We start from the raw sequence: 21,467 nt of genomic DNA, 5'->3' as shown, positions 1-21,467 counted from the left end.
GGGACCAAACCCGAAACTCAGGCAGTGCCCTGATGGAGAATCGAACCAGGGCCTTTCCTTTCGCTTTGCAGCAGATGGGAGATGCCCCGACTGAGCCACACAGGTCAGGCACAGCCACCTCTTTTTCCTCCCACCTTTAGCCTTTACTCTCCCAACACATGCTGTCTTTTACAATTTGCCTGCGAGAGGAACTTGGAAAGACAGGGCCATCAGAGGTTGGTAGGGCCTACCAGGGCACCAGGACTATACTTTTTGAGGCCTGAACAATAACTTTAATATAATTGGCCCAACACTTGCATTTTTTTGTAACTTAAACTATGAAGCTGTATACGAGGCAAGACTTGGCTCTCTGGGACTATGAAGCTGCCTGCAGGGCAGAGACATCCTCCCTGCGCTGTGGGTCCCATCAACCCTGGCTCCCTGGGTTGAAATGGTTGACCAAATCTTTCCTGCAAATGTGAACTGAGACTTACACAATGATAAATGTTTAACCATACGTTACTTGTTACTGTCTCATAACCTCATTTGCTGACCACTGAGTCAGATGAACATTGAAGGTCCAGTCGCCTCCTGCAGTCAGAAAATTAATGACTTAATTTTTCTCTGGAACTTCTTAATACATTTTTAATAACTGTTTTGAAGTGTTTTTTAATCTCAAAAAATCATACAGTCAAATCTAAAACTCGCTAAGAAATAACTGATAAAACATGTTTTCTTAGTAAAATGACAAATTTAAAACATGTAAAATTAGAGAATAGTATAATGAACTCCCATATGCCAATTGCCAGGATTTAACAACTATTAAAATTTTGCCACATTAGCTCTATCAGTCCTTTTTCTTCCTTTGGTTTATTCATTTGGTGAAATATTTTAAAAGAAGCTGAGACATCATGTAATTTCATCCCTAGATAGTTCATTATGCATTTCTAAAAATCATGGCCTCTTTCTAACATAGATACTATCATACCTAACAAAATTATTTCTGTGGATACCCTTTATTTTATAGATGAAACACAAGTAGGAGTTAAAAAAATATTTTGATGCCTGTGTCCCACCCCTTAGGTCAATTAAATTAGTCTCTGGAGGTGGAGCTTAGCAATAAAATGTTACAGTTCCCAAAGTGATCCACCATGCAGCTAGAGTCAGGTAACACTGGTTTAAGCTGTAGAAGAGAATCTCTATAGTTGTAATAAACTAGAATGTTAAAATATACTAGAGAAGAAAACAATAGGAAAGTTCAATACTTGTGCTTAAATACTTGAGCAGGAGTTAAGCCATTATATGCTACTGAATTATTAATGTAAGGGTATTTTATAGTTCTTTTTATTAGGAACCGGTTACTTAAACAGCTTAAATGCATTAGAACAGGAGCTTAATAGATCTCCAGTCTAGTTACTGAAGCGTAAATGCTTCCTATTAGCAAAACATGCATAAATATATTTTAGATGCAACACAGCAAAATCTGATAGGTAGTAATCCTATGCAAGAATATATTATGAATAGACCTCCAAACAACGTTTAAAATCATCTACTCCAAATCCCTCATTTCACAGAGAAAGTGAAGCTTTGGGTAGTTGAATTTTCCAATATTACAAAGTTGCTTAACATAGTTGATTACTTCAGCCCAATGCACTTCCCATTCCGTAGTGTGACAGTAAAAAGTTAAAATGATTTAAGCAGTTTCTCAAGTTATTCTGGTTCTTCAGTATTTAGCAAAAGGACAAAGTAGAGTAAATGTATCCCCTACATTTATGGTGCTCCTGAAACAGTCATATGCCAGGGTGCAGCCTCTGATGCTTGTTGAGAGCAGAACGATACCTGAAGGCTTTTCCACAGTCATTACATCCAAAAGGCTTCTCTCCTGAATGAACTCTCTGATGCTGAACAAGGTAAGTGCTCTGGCTGAACGTCTTCCTGCATTCATCACAGTTGTACAGCTTCTCCCCAGTGTGAGTGTTCTGATGCTCAGTCAGATGAGTGCTCCGGCTGAAGGCTTTGTCACATTCATTACACTTATACGGCTTCTCTCCAGTGTGAATTCTTTGATGCTGAGTCAGATGGGAACTCTGGCTAAAAGCCTTTTCACATTTATTACACTGGTATGGCTTTTCTTCTGTGTGAGTTTTTTGATGTTGAGCAAGAGATGAACAGTGTCGAAACGCTTTGCCACACTCACCACACTCATAAGGCTTTGCTCCTGTGTGAATTCTCTTATGTTGTGTAAGGTGTATGTTCTGGTTGAAGGCTCTCCCACACTCATTACACTTGTAAGGTCTTTCTCCAGTATGTATTTTCCTGTGCTGAATAAGGGATGAGCCATAACTGAAGGTTTTCCCACATTCATGACACTGATAGGGTTTCTCGCCAGTATGAATTCTTTCATGTTTAGCAAGAGATGAACTCCGAATAAAGGCTTTCCCACATTCCTTACACTCGTAAGCTTTCTCTTGGGTATGCGTCTTCTGATGCTGATTAAGGTTTGAAAGGTAACTGAAAGCCTTCCCACATTCACTGCATTCAAAGGGCTTTTCTCGGGTGTGAATTCTGCGATGCTGAGTAAGGGATGAGCAGTAACTGAAGGCCTTTCCACATTCATTGCATTTGTAAGGTTTTTCTCCAGTATGAATTTTCAGATGTTGAGCCAGGGATGACCAGTAACTAAAGGATTTTCCACATTCAGCACAATCGTAAGGCTTCTCCCCAGTGTGAGTTTTCTGGTGTTGAGTGAGGTTGGAGTGCTGACTGAAGGCTTTTCCACATTCATTGCACTCGTACGGTTTTTCACCAGTGTGAATCATATGATGACGAATAAATGTTGAGGGCCCATTGAAGGCCTTCCCACATTCATTGCATTTGTAGGTTTTCTCACCAGTATGAATTTTTTGATGTTGAGTAAGGTGAGTGCTCCTGGTGAAGGTTTTATCACATTCATCACATTTAAAAGGTTTTTCCCCTGTATGAATTTTCTGATGTTCCATAAAGTGGCCTCTCTGGCTAAAGGCTTTTCCACATTCATTGCAAGTATATGGTTTCTCACCAGTATGAATTCTCTGATGCTGAACAAGATGGGTCCTCTGACTAAAAGCTTTCCCACATTCATCACATTTATAGGGTTTTTCTCCAGTGTGAATTCTTTGATGTTGAGCAAGAGATGGACCCTCAATGAAGCCTTTTCCACACTGATCACATTTATATGGTTTATCTCCAGTATGAATTCTTTGATGGTTTATAAGGTTTTCACTCCTGCTGAAGGCTTTCTCGCATTCATTGCATTTGTAGGGTTTTTCTCCAGTATGTGTTCTCTGATGGCGAATAAGTGCTGAACAATAACTAAAAGCTTTCCCACATTCATTGCACTTACAAGATTTCTCTTTTTTAACTGGTTTTAAATTCCGTTTGATGCTTGTTTTAGTAGCCGTCTCTTCTGGAGATATGTCTTGTGTTACTGGGTTTGAACTAATATTGATACTTTTTTCAAAGTCATAATTTACATGGTCTTTCTCCAAAGTGGGTATTGTTTTCTCAGTTATTTTTATTTCCCTTGGCAATGTGAGTTCATCTGCCTGCTGCCTCTGTGGACTGCCTTGAGACACCCAGGACTCTGAGACATCATCACTTTTGTGTTTTTCCACTACTGCCTCTGGAGAGGGCTCTTCTTCAGGAGTGTCTGGCTCTGGGACTGATATGCTATTTTCTAGTTTTGCTTCCCAATCTGAAAGAAAAAAATGATGCCAGTATTCTGAATAGAGCAGGGAAACAACAACAACAAAAACCCAGAAGAAAAAAACCTGCTGTTCTGGGAATGACCTAATTAAATTAAATATAAAGCCCTCAGGAAATTCTGAGGATTTTGAAAACTAGCCCTATTATTTGGGGAGAAATTTGGAAGGAGCTAAGGAGAATGATAAATAAATAGAAGTTAAAAATAGTAAGAGAATATTTCATTCAACTCCATAGATCATCTCTAAGAACCAGTAAGGGAACTCCTTTTAAGGAAATAGTGAGTTTAACAAGTGGCACAGTGATGGCTAAGAGAAGACACACATGGCCTGAGAGGAGGCAGTCTGAGCTGAGACTTCTGAGTGATGAAAAACACCACAAAAATCCAAGACCTCTGATTTCAATACAGAGTAAACAAGAAAGACCTGGCTACAGCTGCATGGTTTTTAGCCTGGAATACTGATGTAACAGTCATATCACTGCTAAAAACTGGAAAGGTATAAACAGTACAGGAAATCATTTAAGGGGATAATTAGGAACAGAAAGGGAAACTATAGTGGTGTTTGTAGGGATGGCAGATGCCAAAAGTAGCAGAATAACCAAGATATTCAAATATAGGTTGGGAAGTATCAGCTCAAAAAAGAAAGGAAAAGAATAGCTAAAGGAATGCATGTGAGAAAGGAACAGAGGTGAGTGTGTAGGGTAATGGGATGAATAAAGTATACCAATAAAAGGAGGCAGTTGATCAACAAACAAAACAATAGAAGAAACAAGACAGAAGCACATAATCAGGAAGCTGACTTACACTGCTCTAATCTACTTTCTACTCTGAGGAAGTTTGTCTTGTCCCAAGAAAAGAAAGGTGGCAAGGAAATGAAGCAGGGCAGCCAATGCTGGTAGATTCAGTAAAGAAAAAAAGGCCAAGTTTAAAAACTGGTAACAGGAGGGTACAGCAGAACTCTGAGTCCCTGAGCTGCTGGCCCTGTCACTATCACTGTTGTCACTGCGACAGCAAGTGTGGCAGAGACCCAGCACTGCCATCTCCCAGCATATCTGGTGCCACAGGAGTGGTGAGCCTGTGGAAGAGCAGCCTGACACCACAGTGCTGCTCCAGCAAGGACAGAATATCTAAGCAACACAGGTTTGTGGAAACAGCCAATTGTTCAATATAAGAAATGATACTCAGAAAGATATATTTGCAGAGTGGATGGCCACAAAGATGACGTCCTACAAATACTTTGCAGTGAAGAACTGGAGACTCTGACATCTGAAGCTCTTAAAGGAGAAAAGGCAGAGGAAGCAGCTGATCTCCAGCCCTCACTGGAATTCCAGCTGAAGGCAATAAACATGCAACAGACTATGATCTTTGTCATCCACAGTGTCATGTATTCCACACACTAAGCAGCAGTTACCAGAATATCAGGGGTAGGCACAGAATGAAGGTCATTCTGGAGAAAGCCCCAGAAGGCAAGAATGAACAGCACCATAGGGATTACACAAAGCATTCCCCACTTTACCACATGGGGAGCCTATGGGCATCAGCCAGTCTTCCAACAGCTCTGCACAGAGACAACCAGCTGCAAAGGAACTCCATGAGCCAGTGAGACAGAAGACACATGAACATATGGACATGGCTCTGCAGGGGCCAGGTCACAAGACAGCCTGGAGAGGGTGTCAAGAAAGAGGGTATCAAGAAAATGATGCAGACAGGGCCCAGGGCCAGTGCCTACCTCAGTGTAGGTACTGTCACAACCTCAGTTACCTGTACAGATGCCTACAGAACTATAACCACGTTGTAAAGATGAAAGCAGCCAAGTCACCAGCTAAGAATAAGTCTGCTCCCAGTGCTAAGGATGGCAGGACTAGGGCCTGGCTTACCAGAACTGTTAGCACCAGGTCACATTCCAGCAACAGAAAGTAAACAAGGGACTAGAACTAAACAGTTCAAGTGACTGTCTTCTGCCCAATGACCAGGTCACTGGAACTATTTACATTATCTATGCAACAGGAGTGTATTATTATTTTTACCTAACTGAATCTGTGTTTGGTAATGACTACAGCATTTAAAAAAAACTTAGCATTATTTCAATACCTTTTAGGTATTTTAAAACAGATTTCCATCTGCTCAAGTTGAGATTTTTAAAAAATTAATTTTTAATTCATAATAAAATGTGACAACTCATTTTATCAAAAGTTAATAAGCAGAAGTTAATAAAGCTCTTATTTTAGAAATACTAGTTTTCTAAATTATGTTTCATGAAACCACATTCGAAGAGAAAGGTGTAGGGTAAAAAAGGATTCATCGCTGGAGGGGGAGAAGAAGTGTTACATCCCAAGCAACCCTGCTAGAAATTCATAATGCCCGACTGTATATTTTAAAAATCAATGAGTGGTTCTTCCATAAGTAACTTGTTAAAATTTAAGCTAATCCAGCACTTTCCAAATTTGAACACTGCACACTTTTTTTTCTCCATAAAAAAGAACCCCCACTCTCACCTAATTCACCCTTGAGTGTTCTCCCTTACCTAAAGTAACTAAGGTTGCACATTTTTCCAGGATCTGGTCTTTGAAGAGGTCTTTCTGTGCAGTTTGGGAATTAATGCTTTACAAGAAAGTATTTATAATTTCAAGGATGGTCTGATAAGGTGACAGGATCAGAAGCTACATACTGAGGTTAAGAAAGGTATGTAACCACTTTTGCAAAGCATGGTTGGGAAAGCAAGGAGGCAATTTGGATAGTAACCAAATTACCAGCTTGGTGTGAAAGTGCTTGGAAATTTAGGTTACCTGCTTCTGTTTGAAGGTACTAATGATAGAGCCTGTAGACCCAAAAAGAAAACTCTAAAGGCTGATAAGTGAGGCGATAATTATGAGCTAAGGTTCTCAAAAGAGGTGGGAAAAGATGGAATCCAGAGTCTAGGTCAAGAGGTTGCTTTTACAAAAAGGCAGAAAGGAGAGGAAAAGGCATAAAACTATACTTGAACAACAAAATTTAAAAAAAAAGGCAGGAAGGATACCTTGTCTGAAAGGAGTATAAAAATAGAATATGTATCAAGACAGTTAGTGTTTTGACAAAGCATGAGGGAGTCCAGATCATCTCATTTCCCTACCAGCGGTAGGCACACGTACATTTCAGACAGGAAGCCCTTTCATCAGGTTGGTGTCTGAGTCAGTGACCCTCATCTCCCCAGCCCAAGACTTACCTCCAGATCCACCCACTAGAATGCCTGGCTCCATGATCCATGGCTCTGTCCCTTGCTCTAACTGGGAAATTACATCAGGTTTGGAAACTTGGAGTCCTGCATATGGAGAAGAAAAAAAAAAAGGCACCTGTCTGCAGGAAGGGAAAAGTGCTCTATCAGAAGTCAGTTTTACCACTTTGTCTTCAGACGAAAGGATAGGTAGGTCTGGTGGGAATGAACAGCATGTCAAGCTCCAATGTTACAAGTCCCCTGACATGATATAATTTGGGAACTGTTCTGGGTGCAGAAAAATTACTAGTCTGTATTACTTGCTAGGAGAGAGAAACTTTGTCAAAGCCTTTCAACATTTAGGAATTCTTGGATCCTTAAGTAAAGGGCAAAACTCCCTAAGCATGAGAAAACCCTCTTCCTCCTTTATACACACCCCCAGATATTAACTCAGAGAAGTCATCCTTACCTATAGAGACCAGGTGTGTATAATTTTCCAATGTCACATCCCTGAATAAATCTCTCTGTACAGGATCCAGCTGTTTCCATTCTTCCTGGGTAAAGTCCACTATTACATCCTTGAAGGTCACTGATTCCTGAAATACAAAACACACTTCTGCTTAGCCATAAAACCTATACCTAGGAAAGGGGAGGAGTCAGCAATACGGATAGTAAGGTGAACCACAGGCTAGCTGAAAAATGATATTTTCCCCTTTGTAAAATGAATATGAAAACAGAATCTGACTGATAGGATTATTGTAAAAAGTAAATAAGAAATGTTCCACATGAAGTGTCTAATTTAGAGTCTGGCACATAACAGGGGCTCAGTTGCTCAGTGTTGGCCACTATTATTATTCATCATTATCAACTCTGTACTCCAAGCATTAATAGTAAATCTAGTAACACCAATATATTTTACTACCCCAAATGTGTAAAAATGACCAGGAATGTTTTTCAAAGAATTTGGAGAGAAGACTTGCTCTAACACATTTCAAAATACACCAAAACATACCGAACAATAAATATAAATTAAAACAGAGTGGCCTAGCCCTAGCTGGGTAGCTCAGTTGGTTGGAGTGTCATCCTATACATCTTGAACAAGCTCTAAAAACTAATGCTTAGTCACCAACTAATGATGTTATTGTGTGCCTGGAGCACCAGGGCAGGATGTACCAGAAGTCAGCACTGTTTAAAGTACACATGCAGACTGGTGATGCACGATGGTGCCTATTTGGGGTCTGCACCATGGCTGGTGTTTAACAACGTGATCCACCTCCTTTCAGAGCTGCAGACTCCAAGACTCAAGCAGGCTTCCCTGGGTAGAGACATTTCTCACATCTCTGTGGATCACAGCTAGAGAGAAAGGGAAGATCTGGAAGACTGTACCTAATTTCTGTACATTCCACTTATGCACATCTTTCCTTTTGACCCTGTTGTGTATCCTTTGTTGTAATAACTATTAACCCTGAGTTATGCTACCAAGCTGGGTGAGTCATTCTAGAAAACCATTGAACTAAAGAGTGGTCATAGGCCCCCCAAACAGTCCTACAGTAAGGCTACACTAGTGCAGCCCTAACAAAGCTTAGACTTCAAAGATGTTTGTCCCTTGGCCCTGTAGCCAAGATGGGATTAACAAGGATTGGATTTACCCTCCTACATAAAATAACCAATACAATTCCAGACAAACAGAGCAGCAGTTTCTCAGACACTGAATCTGGGATGACAAAGAATAGTGGTTCCCAAAAATCAGGAAAGTGATTAGGTGAGCCCTCTGGTTGTTCTGGTTTACTGCCTGAGAGTCTCCAAGCAGTGAGTCAGGAGTGGGGACCTGGGAGCCACCCAGCAGCTCTCTGAACTAGAGATGTAACACAGAGTCTGGTGAAATCAGGGTGACTAGTATTCACAGGAGACAGCTACACTGAAAGGAAACAAGGAAAACTGAAGCCTAGTGCCAGTCAGCACATGGGTGTGTTGAGACTATTGGAAGTAGGGAAAGAATCATCCAAAAGGATTCAAGGGAATAGTACTGGCGCTCCAAAAGGGCTGGAAAAGAATCTTTGAACCCATTACTCTGGGAACCCATTAGTCAAAATGGAAAACTTCGTAATTGGGCATTGGGTAGACTTGCCTCACTTTGGGTAATAAATGGCATTAAACTAAATGCTGTTCTGGGTTCACCTAATAAATATTAAAGGCAGGATCTGAAAGAAACATACTGTTTGCAAGTAACAATTGCATTCTAGAAAAAAGATCAAGAATGCTTTTTAGAAAAGAAGTATGCAGAACTCTATACAGTAAAATTCACAGTGTTTGGAATTCAGTCAAAGATTAACAAGCATGCAGAACAGCATGAAAATACAACCTACACGGAGGGAACAAATCAGTCAATTGAACCCAACCCAGAACTGACACAGATACTAGAATAATCAGTTAAGAACATTAAACATTATAACTGTGTTCCATGTTTAAAAAGGAGAGACATGAAAGACATTTTTAGGAAATAGAAACTATTGGGTTGGACAAAAAATTCATTTAGTTTTCTCTGTATGATGATTCTAGTAGGGCCTGGCTATCTTTAACTTCATTCAAAACCATTGTGTTAGATTGTATTGTGACAGTTGTCAATATCAGCATGCATTAAGAAAAATTTATCAAAATTGGTAACTTTTTGTGCAGCCATTTTACTATGGAAGATGGAAGAAAATACAAAGCATTTATAGTGTATCATGCTTTATTATTCCACAAAAGGTAAAAATGTAACTGAAATGCAAAAAAAGATTTGTGCAGTATATGGAGAAGGTGCTAAGAATGGCCAAAAGTGGTTTGCAAAGTTTCTTGGTACTACTGACATTCTGGCCAAATAATTCTTTACTGTGGGGCTGTCTTATGCATTGGAAGATGTTTAGCAGCACCCCTGGCCTCTACCCTCTAGAAGCCAATAGTGGGAGATAACCAATATACTTAAAATATCCAAATCGATAGTTATTGGTGAAAATGAAATAAAGTATCTTTTATTTTATGGAAAAAAACTAAATGGATTTTGTGGCTAACCCCATATCAAAAATGAAACAGATAAGAAAAAAAGATTTTTAAAGAGATAGCATCAGGGAGCTATGGGACTTCAAGAGGCTCAATATATGTGCAACTGGCATCCCTGGACCAAAAGGAGAAAAAGAGAGAGGAGAAGAAAAAATATTTGAAGAAATAATAGGTCATTGTTTTTAAAACTTGATGAAAATTATAAACCTACAGATCCAAGAAATTCAAACTGCAAGCATAAGAAACACAAAACTATACCAAGGTATATCTTAAATATGCTAGCTCAGATCTAGTAATAGAGAAAAAGCTTACAAACACCCAAAGACAAAAGGGTATAAATATAAAAGAACAATGATAAAAATGTCAAGTTTGTTTTTATTGGAAAACACAGAAGCAAGAAGAGAATGGAGCAATATCACTGAATACTAAAAAGAAACTGGAATTGAAAAACAAAAGCAAAATAAAGACTTTCAGACATAAAAAACTTGAAATATTTCATCACCAGCAGAATGCACTATAAAAAAACTTAAGGAAGTCCTTCATGCAGAAAAAAGATGCCAAATGAAAATGAGGATCTACACCAGGTTTCTCAACCTTGGCACTATTGATACTTCAGAGCAGAGCATTATTTCAAATGATTGTGAGGGGCTGCCATGTGTAATGTAGGCAGTATTGCTGGCATCGTACCCATTCACTGTATGCTCCTGTCACTCCTCACCAAGTCATGACAATCAAAAAGGGCCCCAGGGGCAGAAACACCCCCAGCTGTGAACCACTGATGTATATAAAGGATAAAGAACACCAGAAATAGTAACCAAATGGGCAAATGCATACAATTTTTCCTCATCATTTAGATTCCTTTCAAAGATAATTGCTGAAACAAAAGTAACAAGTATTATGGAATTTATGTCAAGTATATAAGTAAAATATATGGCAGTAGTAGCATTAAAAAGTGGAGGGAAAAAATGGATGCATACTATTGTGAGGTTCTTGTATTATTCATGAGGTGGTATACCACCAGAAGGTAAATGGCAATAAATATGTATATCTAAAGCTACAATTAAAATAACGAGAGTTATGGCTAATAAGCCAATAAAAACAATAAAAGGGAATCACAAAAAGTATTCAATCCAAAAGAAGGAAAGACCTGAGGCAAAGGAAATAAAGTCAATAAAAATAGAAAACAGCAAGATTACTGAAAAATGGCACGTATCAATGAACACACTGAACTTGAATGTACCATATTAAATGTAGAATCACATTAAATGTAAATGCTCTCAACACCCCAATTAAAAGGCAGAGACTGCCAGATTGGACTGATAAAAAGTAAAACCTAACTACATGTTTGTTGCCTATAAATAAGTACTCACTTTAAGTATAAAGAAGTCAGTTAAAAGCAAAAGGATGGAAAAAGATAAACCATGGTGACACTAATCAAATATCAAAGTAAAATTCAAGGCAAACACTATTACCGGGTAGAAAAAAGTCATTTCTCAATGATAAGGGGTCAGTTGATTAAGAGGACATAATCCTAAATGTTTATGCACCTAACAGAGCTTCAAAATGAAGCAAAAACTGATAGAATTACAAGAAAAGAAGGACATCCACATAATTATAGCCAAAAATGTCAATATGTCTATCACAATAGTTGATAAAACCAGTCGACAGTAAATCAATAAACATATAAAGCACTTGAATGATAGTGCTTTATCAACAAACTTGACCAATTGACACCTATGGTATACAGAATAATGGCCCTCCCAAAGACGTCCATATTCTAATCCTTGAAACCTCTGAAACTGTACCTAATATGGCAGGAGAGTTTACAGATGTGATCCATTAAGGACTTTGAGATAAGGGAATTATCCTTGAGTATATGTGTGGGCCCAATATAATGACACAGTCCTTAGAAGGGGGAGGCACAAAGGTCAGAACAGAGTCAGAGCAGAAGCTGTGAAGAGGGAAGACAAGACCGAGTCAGAGAAAGAGGGAACTGAAGGCGCCACACTGATGACTTGATGACAGAGAAAGGGGACACGAATCAAAGAATATAGGTGCCCTCTAGATGCTAGAAGAGGCAAGAGAACAGAGTCTGCCTCAGAGCCTTCAGAGGAATGCAGCCTGCCAACCCATTCTGACCTCTAAAATCGTAAGATAATAAATATGTTGTTTTAAGACACTAAGCCTGTGGTAGTTAATTACAGAAGCAATAGAAAAATAATACATTCGTACAACATTTCACTCAACAACAGCGAAAATACATTCTTTGCAAGTGCTCAATGATCATTTACCAAGGCAGGCCATATTCTGGACAAAAGAATGTCTCAATAAATTGAAAATGATTCAAGTCATACAAAGGATATTCCCTGACCATGAATATGTCCACTATCTTGATTGTGATACTGTCATAAGTGTACATATGTCAAAACCTAAAACATTATACACTTTAAATTTCCCTCGATAAAAAAATAAACTGATATCAAAAGTACTTGAGCTGATAATCGGAAGAACTGGGATCAGATAATTAAGTTGCAGGACAGGACTTAAGTAGGGGGAAACAGCCTAAAAAGAAGTATCCTGAGATGGCCAAAAAACATGTGAAAGCTGCTCAACATCACTGATTATCTGAGAAACACAAAGTAAAACCACTATGAGCTATCACCTCACACCTGTCAGAATGGCTACTATCAGTAAGTCAACAAACACCAAGTACTAGTGAGGATGTGGAAGAAAGAAAACCCTTTTGCACTATTGATGGGAATGTAGACTGGTTCCAGTATGAAGTTACCTCAAAAAATTAAAAATGGATCTGCCTTTTGACCCAGCAATCCCACTACCTGTAATATATCAGAAGACACGCTAATCTGAAAGAAAACTGCAGCATTATTTACAATCATCAAGATATGTATGCAGCCCAAGTAGATGAGTGCATAAAATAGCTATGGTACATGTACACATTGGAATGCAACTCAGCCATAAAAAAGAAAATTTTACCCTTTGTGACAGCATGGATGGACCTAGAGAACATTACCCTAAGTGCAATAAGCCAGTTAGAGAAAGACAAATACCATATGATTTCACTTATATGTGGAATCTAATGAGCAAACTGAAGCAATAAGCAAAATAGAGACAGACTCATAGATGGAGAATGGACATGAAAAACAATGTGGTGAATGCTGGGGAAAGAGGGTTATATGGTAATGGAAAAAATACAATAAAGAAAATAAGTATCTTGATTAAAGGAGGGCTTGGATCAATTAAACTGTAACCCTTTTTGTCTTAAGTTCACATTCAGTTATTGGTTTGTCTTAAAACATTAAGTAACATGTCACCTGCCTCCTCAAAACCCATTAATCGTTCACAAATAGTCTACAGAATAACGCCTTCAACTTATCTAGATATTCAAGACCTTTCATATTCTGACTTTATTCTACCAGTTGTTTACCGTTTGCCAAAATAAACCATCTTCTCCAAATTTTTCTGAATCCTGTACAACACCTGCTAATTCTTCTATGTTAACCTTTGCTCATAATTTTTTTCCATACCTGGAATCTACCCTAACCCTCCCAATTTACTAATCAAATATCCATCCTTTGAGAGGTAGTGAAAAATCCCACATCCTCTGTGAAACTCTCCTAACCTCTCCAGAGCACAATTTTTGCCATTCTCTGTTTTACATAGCACTCATTTCACCTTTTTAATATTTACCTCCCACACTAGAACATGGCATGATACTAAGCAAGAGGTAAGTGGTGAATGCATTAGTTAAGCTGCAGAGGCAGAACTAAGAAGAATGTCAGATGGGGGCCCAGAATGAAATGCCAACATTGTTTTTGTATAAATATATCCCACAAAAAGAATATACAACCCCACTCTATGGGCTGAAATGGCACAGCAGGAAACCCCAACTTACCTGAACACGGGCTGATGGGAGCAGAGTATGTCCCCCTTGGAGAAGGGCAGAAACTGCAGAGGACAGACCTAGGGAGGAAGAAGGAACCGCAGTGAGACCTGTCCAACAAAGCTGCTCACAGCAATTGGTAAGATCCACTTATTTTTTTCTATTTGAAAACAACAGGCACTTTGCCATTTCCTTTAATTCACAGAATCCAAAACAGAATCAAGGTAACTGCTGCCTGGGCCCTGATAGTCTCATTGTAGGTTCAGAAGGTACATCAATGTTTTATTTTTATTTAAGATTTATTTATTTATTTTTAGAGAGGGAAAGGGGGGGAGAAAGAGAGGGAGAAAAACATCAATGTGTGGTTGCCTCTCGTGCACCCCCTATTGGGGACCTGGCCTGCAGCCCAGGCATGTGCCCTGACTGGGAATTGAACCGGTGACCTTTCTACTTGCAGGCCAGCACTCAATCCACTGAGCCATACCAGCCAGGGCTAAATCAATGCTTTAACATTCACAATTTTTGTCTCTAGATACATACAATCACATGGATCATACAATTCAATCTATGTTTTTATTGAGGCAAAATATTTCTGTTACCTCCTCTGTTACACAGAAAATACAAATCAGACTACTTTCCAAAAGTCTTTACAGGCCTTTTTAAACTTTGCTAGTGATGCAAATTAATTATCACAATGATATATACTACTTATACTACCTACAAGAATACCTAAAATTAAATAGCCATGGTCAATCCAACTGCTGGCAAGAATGCAGAGAAATACAATGGATTGTAATTGAACAGTCATACATCAATACATTGGATAACCTAGAAAAAATGGATAAATTTCTAGAAACATACAACCTACTGAGACTGAATCACGAAGAAACGGAACAATAAGGAATAAGGAGAATGAATAGTAATCAAAGGCCTCCAACAAAGACAAACCCTGAACCAGATGGTTTCACTGGTGAACTCCACAAAACATTGCAAGAATTAATGCCAGTCTTTCTCAAGCTCTTCCAAAAAACCGAAGAGGAGGGAACACTCCCACACTCATTTTACACAGCCAGCATTACCATGATACCAAGCCAAATAAGAACACTACAAGGAAAGAAAACTACTGACCAATATCCCTGATGAACACAGATGCAAAAAATCCTCAACAAAACTTTAGCAAGCTGAATTCAATAGCACATTAAATGGATCACACATCATGACAAAGTGGGATTTATTCCTGGGGTGTAAGGATAGTTCAACATACCCAAATTAATAAATGTGGAACACCACACTAACAAAATCAAAGATAAAGTTCATGTGACTATCTCATAGAAATGTAGAAAAAGCATTTGATAAAATTCAACATCCTTTCATTAAAAATTTTTTTAACAAATTGGTGTAGAAGGAATATACCTCAGCATCATACACCATATACGACAAGCCCATAGCTAATATACTCAATGATGTAAGTCAGAAAGCTTTTCCTCCAAGCAAGAGGAAGGCACCACTCTCATTGTCTAATCACCATAGTAATGGAATTCCTAGCCAGAACAGTTAGGCGAGAAAAATAAATAAAAGGCACCCAAATTAGAAGGGAAGAAGTATAATTGTTTCTGTTTGTAGGTAACTATATAGAAAATCCTAAGGACTCCACCCAAAAATAAACTTAGAACTAATAACAAATTCAGTAAAGTTGCAGAAAACAGAGCAGTCAGTGGTATTTCTATACACTAACGAGGAAATATTTGCAAAGTAGATAAGACAATCCCATTTAGAATAGCATCCAAACCAATAAAACACTTAGGGAAAAATTTAACCAAGGAGGTGAAAGATCTGTACACTGAAAACTATTCGATGATGATGAAAGAAATTGAAGATACAAATAAATTTAAAGATATTCTGTACTTATAGATCAGACCAAGTATATTAAAATGTCAATACTACTCAAAGCCAGCTATAGATTTAATGTAATCCCTACCAAAATTCCAATGGCATTTTTCAAAAAATAGAAAAAAAATCCTAAAATTCATATAGAATCATAGAAGACCTCAAAATAGTAAAGCAGTCTTGAGAAAAAACAAAACTGAAGGCATCACACTTTTTTATTACAAACTACATTACAGAGCGACCCTAATCAAAACAGTATGGTAGTATTATAAAAACAGAATCATGAGCCCAGAAATAAATCCTTTTAAATATGGTCCACTAATACTTGACAAGAGAGTCAAGAATAACCAATGGGTAAGGACAGTTTCTTCAATAAATTGTGTTGGGAAGACTGGATGATCACACACAGATGAATTGAATTAAACCCCTATTTTTATATCAGCCATGAAAATTGCCTTGAAATGAATTAAACACTTGAACAAGACCTAAAACTGTTAAACTCCAAGAAGAAAACCTAGGGAAAAAGTTCCTTGACATTGATCTTTGCAATGATGTTTTTTGATATGACACAAAAAAGCACAAGCAACAAAAGCAAAAATCAACAAGTGTGTCTACATCAGACTGAAAGCTTCAACACAGGAAAAGAAACCATCAACAAAATGAAAAGGCAATGTATGGGAGAAAATATTTGCAAGTCATATATCTCATAAGGTGTTGATATCCAAAATATATAGGGAACTCAACAAATAATCTACTTAAAAAATGTACAGGGTACCTGCACAGTCATTTTTCCAAAGAAGACATACCTGGGACCTGAAAGGCCAACAGGTACCTGGAAAGGTACTCGGCAGCACTAGTCCTCAGGAAAATGCAAATTAAAACTACAGTGAGTTGCCAACTCAGACCTGTTAGAATGAATATTATCAAAAAGATAGGATCTAACTGATTGGTAGGATGTGAAGAAAAGGGAACCGATATACAAGTCTGGCACAAACAATGCCCCCTTTTTATGAGTTGGTTATCTATACCAAAACTTTTATTACAAAATCATAAGCATGTAATTTTGGAATGTGACAATATCACACTCAAGCACACCATATGACATGCTTTTAGGTGAACTGTTCAAATTGCTGCCCATCTCGTGTGAGACATTCACGTACCCGACAAGCAACACTCAATGGCGTTTCTTCTGCCGGACCCTGTATATTGTTGGTGTGCAAGTAAATTGGTACAGCAACTATGGAAATATATATACCACATTTTCTTAATCCCTTCATCCATTGATGGATGCTTAGGCCGCTTCTGTGTGTTGGTTATTGTAAATAATGCTGCATTGAGCTGGGCTGGGTTGGGGGGGATGCAGATATCTTTCTGAGATAGCAATTTCATTCCCTTTGGATAAATACCCAGACGTGGGATTGCTGGATCAGATGGTAGTTCTATTTTTAATTTCTTGAGGAACCTCTATATTGTTTTCAATGCTGGGGACACCACTTTACAGTCACATCAACAGTGGGAACAGGTATATATATGTATACATACAGCCACAAAATAGAATTTCAGTCATAAAATAGAAGGAAACCCTGTCACTGGTAACACTGATGGACCCTGATGGCATTATGTGAAGTGAAATAAGGAGGGAAGACAAATACTCCAAGATCCCACATGAGGAATCTAAAAAAGCTCAACACACGGAAACAAAGAGTAGAATGGTGGTTTCCAGGGGCCAGGATAGGGGTGTATGTGGGGGGAGATGTTAGTCAAAGGGTACAAACTTCCAGTTACAAATTAGTTCTGGGGATCTAATGTACAGCACAGTGACTGTAGTTAATGATACTATATTACATACTTAAAGCTGCTAAGAGAGTTAAATGTTCTCACCGTGCAAACACACAAAAGGCAAATATGTGAGATGACAGATGAGTTAGCCTTATTGTAATCATTTTGCAATATACAGGTGTATCAAATCATCCCATTGGACTACTTAAACTTACACAATATTATGGGTCAATTATATCTCAGTAAAGCTGGAAAAAAATTCTCAGCAATATTTTGTAGCTTTCAGTGTACAGATCTTCAACATTTTTGTTAGATATGTTCCTATTTCATATTTTGGGTGCTATTGTAAATGAAATTATTATGATTTCCAATTGTTCATTAGTAATATAATGGGGAACAGTTGATTTTTAATTACACATTTTTTTAGATAATTGTGGATACACATGCAGATCTAAGAAACAAAACCGATTCTTTGTACCCTTTAAAAAATAGAACTGAGACAAAATAAGGTATAGCTCAACATATATGATATAAATAATATTAAGACTTCTAGTGATATTAAAGAAATGCAAGGAAAAAAACTGTATCATAATAGGTTAAACCAAACCTGACTGCATAGCCATACCTAAAGAAGGTAAAGACAGTGACGATGCAGTGGAAAATCTAAAAGGATATGTCACAAGGCTTTCCTTACCCTGATCTGTTCAATGACATGTAGGAAGAAATACAAGGAATACTCATTAAACATGCTAGTTACATAAAGTTGGAAAAGATAGTTAAAACAATGAATAACTAAATTAAGTATTCTGACAAGCTGGAGCTCGTGGCCAAAATAGTGAACAATAATAATTGTGAAGTCCTGACATTAAGGATAAAAAATTCTATCAACCGAAGATGGCAAGAATCTAGTTTACTGCAATTTACGAAAAAAGAAAAGATCTAGGGTTTACATCCTAATATTGCAAATTTTTTAAAAGCAAATACAATCTGATACTAAACAGCAGAAGTATAATACAAATTGTAAGTAGTTAGTACACCACACTTTTCTAAAGGCATCTTTCAAAGCACATCACTGAACTATGTTTAGTTTTTAAGAAGCATGCTGTCATACAATAGTTTTCAGAGAAGAGGTCTCAATACATCACATGGACGCGCATCAAAGGAAGTGAGGTTAATTTGCTTAGAAAAGAATTTGTGAATAGGAGTTGTAACAGCTGATTTGACATATCTGAAGGACGGCAGTGTGAGAGCAAGAACAATATTTTTGCTTTTGGGGACTAAGAAGTAAGATCAATGCAGAAATTAAAGAACAGGCACTTCTGTTTAATATAAGGAACTAAAAAAGTCACAAGGGAAAAGTCTGCTCACAAAATGAAAAGTTTAATGCCACACTTGTTCAGGCAGAGGCAAAACAGACAGCCATCTCCCAGAAAATTTTAAAAAACTGATTCTGGCATTGAAGGGATGATTACTAAGATTTTTTTTCTGACCGAAAGATTATCGTTCTGATATTTAAAAAAACATAAGTCACATGAGGATCACAGACATTCTGAATCATTGCTCCTTTTCATTCCAGGGAGAGTTAACTCTTCCTCCAAGTCTCTCCCTGCAATGTAATTCGCTCTCTTTTGTTGGTCCTTAACTATAAGGTTTCCTCCTTCCACCTCTTCCGGCTGTCAAGTATTTGATCGTCAAATTACACTGTTCTTTTGCCTCCATCATCGCGCTCTCCCCCCAGTCATCCCCACTACCTTCCATCTCATCCCGTTCCTCTGGAACCTGGTCACCAGGGTTTCCCAAGCAGCGTCCCTCCAGTTGGGTCCTCCGTCTGGGGCTGAGCTGTCCAGGCAAGGACTCTGAACCTTAACACAGGGTGAGGATGGCAGACCTAAAAGACACAGGATGGGTCAGCAGCATGCGTCGCCATCAAACCACAGAGTTTTGCGTGGTGGCCATGAGCCTCTTGGGAAAGAGAAGTGCCCGGAGAGAGCACTAACGGGCAAGAGGCACTCCCGCTGAAAAAAACCACTGGAGCTCGAGTGAAGGTTCGGCCCGGATTAAGAAAACCCTTGGTGCCCCCGCCCCCCGCCCTAGAATAAGGCCAGAGACGTCCACAAGACCGCCAGGTACCTCCGCACAGGCTAGCGGGTTGGGATTTGGGGACACACACCTGTTGCGGGGGCGGAAAGCTGGAAGGTGGCCGAGCGGGGCGGGGCCCAGCTCCGGTCCTTCCTCCGCGAGCGGAACAAAAGAACAAAGCGCTCTACTGGATCAGGGCGGAACCGCCCGCGCTGAAGGCGGCTAGGGGCGCCCCCTTCCAGGACTCCCCCTCTCCCTCCCGCAGAGGCCGTTCCCAGCAGGGCGAGGAGGGTGACGTCACGCGACCGGAGGGCTGGCGGTTGCCATGGTGATACCTGGGCTTCCCACCCCCCTCGGCGATTCACAAGCTCCGATCGCGCGTCCGGAAACTCCGGGACCGTCACCAAATCGAGGGAAAGGAGCCCCAGCGGCCGAACTTCCCCAGCACCAAACTGTTTCCCCGCCTACAGTGGCTTCAACGGCCACTTCCGGTCGCGAGCAGAGAGCCCCGCCCCCTCTCGCGGGGGCATTAAAATGCCGGGTGGACACTTAGAACTACGATTCCCAGAATGCTCCACACGCTGAACTTCACTTCCCAGAGGCCTCCGCCACCTTTGTAACTCCCTCCTGCGAGCCTGGAAGGTCTATCCGCCTTTGGTTCAGGCCTGAACCCCTCTAGTGGGGGTGTGGTTTGGAGAGGTGACTGTGGAGCTTGTGCGACTGGACAGATCGTTAGAAATACACATTTTCACACATACAATTGTAAAAGGCAAACAAGCATTACCCCATGCAGTGCTTACCTCTATGACCTGTCCAACACTCGATTCACTGTTGGGTTTAATTCCTTTGTTTAAAAATACTGGCCGTGACCCACTGTATTGCTTTTATGACTCCCAAATGGGTCATAACCCACATTTGAAGAAATGCTGAAGGAATCGGGAAGTGGCATCACCATGTTTTGCTCGACTGTAGAGCTGGGTACGCCTGGGTTCGCCAGCATGTAGATGTGAATGAGCCCAATGCCAGTCTCCCAGTGTGTCCTTGGCAGGAAAGAATCCAGCAGAAGTTTGTAGGTTTTTCTATTTTTAAATATGTGGCCCACGCATTTTACTGTGCTTCTCTATGTCCCCAGCATTTGGACGGGGGCTAAGATCAAGTCGTTCAACCTGTTTGTTGGAAATCCTAATATTGAGTATGTGAAAACAAAGTTGCATGCAGTCAAAAGAAAAGGAACGATATCTAGAAATCTCTTAAGAGCAGATTTCCGGAAAGAACTATAGGAACTAGAAAATTTAAAGAAACAATTTGGTATTCTCAGTGGATTGCAAGAAAACACGGCCTAAAGGAAACATGGGAGAAAGCTGTGAGAGAACACGTTGAAATAAAAAGATACTAAATGAGAAGGGATAAAGACATACAGCAAACATATTTAAAATTCAGCAACATATAGTTATACTAGAGAAGAACTGAAATGATGTGGTGGCAAAGTGAATCAGTTATGTATAGGGCATTCTTCTAAAGCTCCTTCATGATTCAAAAGAAGCTTGATGAATAGATATAAAGAACAGGAAAGAAAGACAGTATGTGGGTAATTGGCCTTCAGAGAGGTGAGACCACATGAAATCAGCTATCATTTAACACTCTGTGTGTGCCAGGCAGTGTTTCAGGGCATTATATCTATTTATTCATGTCTTGGAACAACCTAATCAAGTTATTTCTGTATTATCGTTCCTACTTTACAACAAAAGAAAATGGGGCACGGATAAGTTGAATAATCTGCCCATGATCACATAACCAGGCAATGGGGAAGAGAGGACTTCAGTTAGTAATTTGGTCCCAAACTCTCACTTTTAATCTCTAACACAAGACTC

The 21,467-nt window shown here is 39.3% G+C and overlaps 1 protein-coding gene across 4 annotated transcripts; it reads right to left on the bottom strand.

Moving 5' to 3' along the window:
- Nucleotides 1-896: 896 nt before the first annotated feature.
- On the bottom strand, nt 897-20,088 carry ZNF184 (zinc finger protein 184). Of its 4 annotated transcripts, none has more exons than XM_036015649.1 (6): nt 19,932-20,088; nt 19,269-19,405; nt 13,864-13,931; nt 7,381-7,507; nt 6,924-7,019; nt 897-3,712 (listed from the first exon to the last, which is right to left on the bottom strand). In XM_036015649.1, the coding sequence occupies exons 2-6, from the start codon at nt 19,273-19,275 to the stop codon at nt 1,770-1,772; spliced, it is 2,241 nt and encodes a 746-aa protein (XP_035871542.1). In that variant the 5' UTR covers nt 19,276-19,405; nt 19,932-20,088; the 3' UTR covers nt 897-1,769. The 4 variants fall into 4 exon arrangements, with proteins under 4 accessions (XP_035871542.1, XP_035871543.1, XP_035871545.1 ...); XM_036015650.1 differs by lacking the exon at nt 19,932-20,088 and adding an exon at nt 19,688-19,903; XM_036015652.1 differs by lacking the exon at nt 6,924-7,019.
- Nucleotides 20,089-21,467: the final 1,379 nt, after the last annotated feature.

Source organism: Phyllostomus discolor, chromosome 14 (genome assembly GCF_004126475.2).
Source record: "Phyllostomus discolor isolate MPI-MPIP mPhyDis1 chromosome 14, mPhyDis1.pri.v3, whole genome shotgun sequence".
Taxonomy (NCBI): Eukaryota; Metazoa; Chordata; class Mammalia; order Chiroptera; family Phyllostomidae; genus Phyllostomus; species Phyllostomus discolor.
Note: the sequence above shows the minus strand (reverse complement) of the source record. Positions and strands in the feature narration are given on the sequence as shown.

Coding starts and splice junctions, on each gene's coding strand:
- ZNF184 (XM_036015649.1), bottom strand. Junction 7,508..13,863: donor TCCCATCAGCCCGTGTTCAG/GTAAGTTGGGGT, acceptor TTTGTATTTCAG/GAATCAGTGACCTTCAAGGA. Junction 3,713..6,923: donor TCTAGTGGGTGGATCTGGAG/GTAAGTCTTGGG, acceptor TTTTTCTTTCAG/ATTGGGAAGCAAAACTAGAA.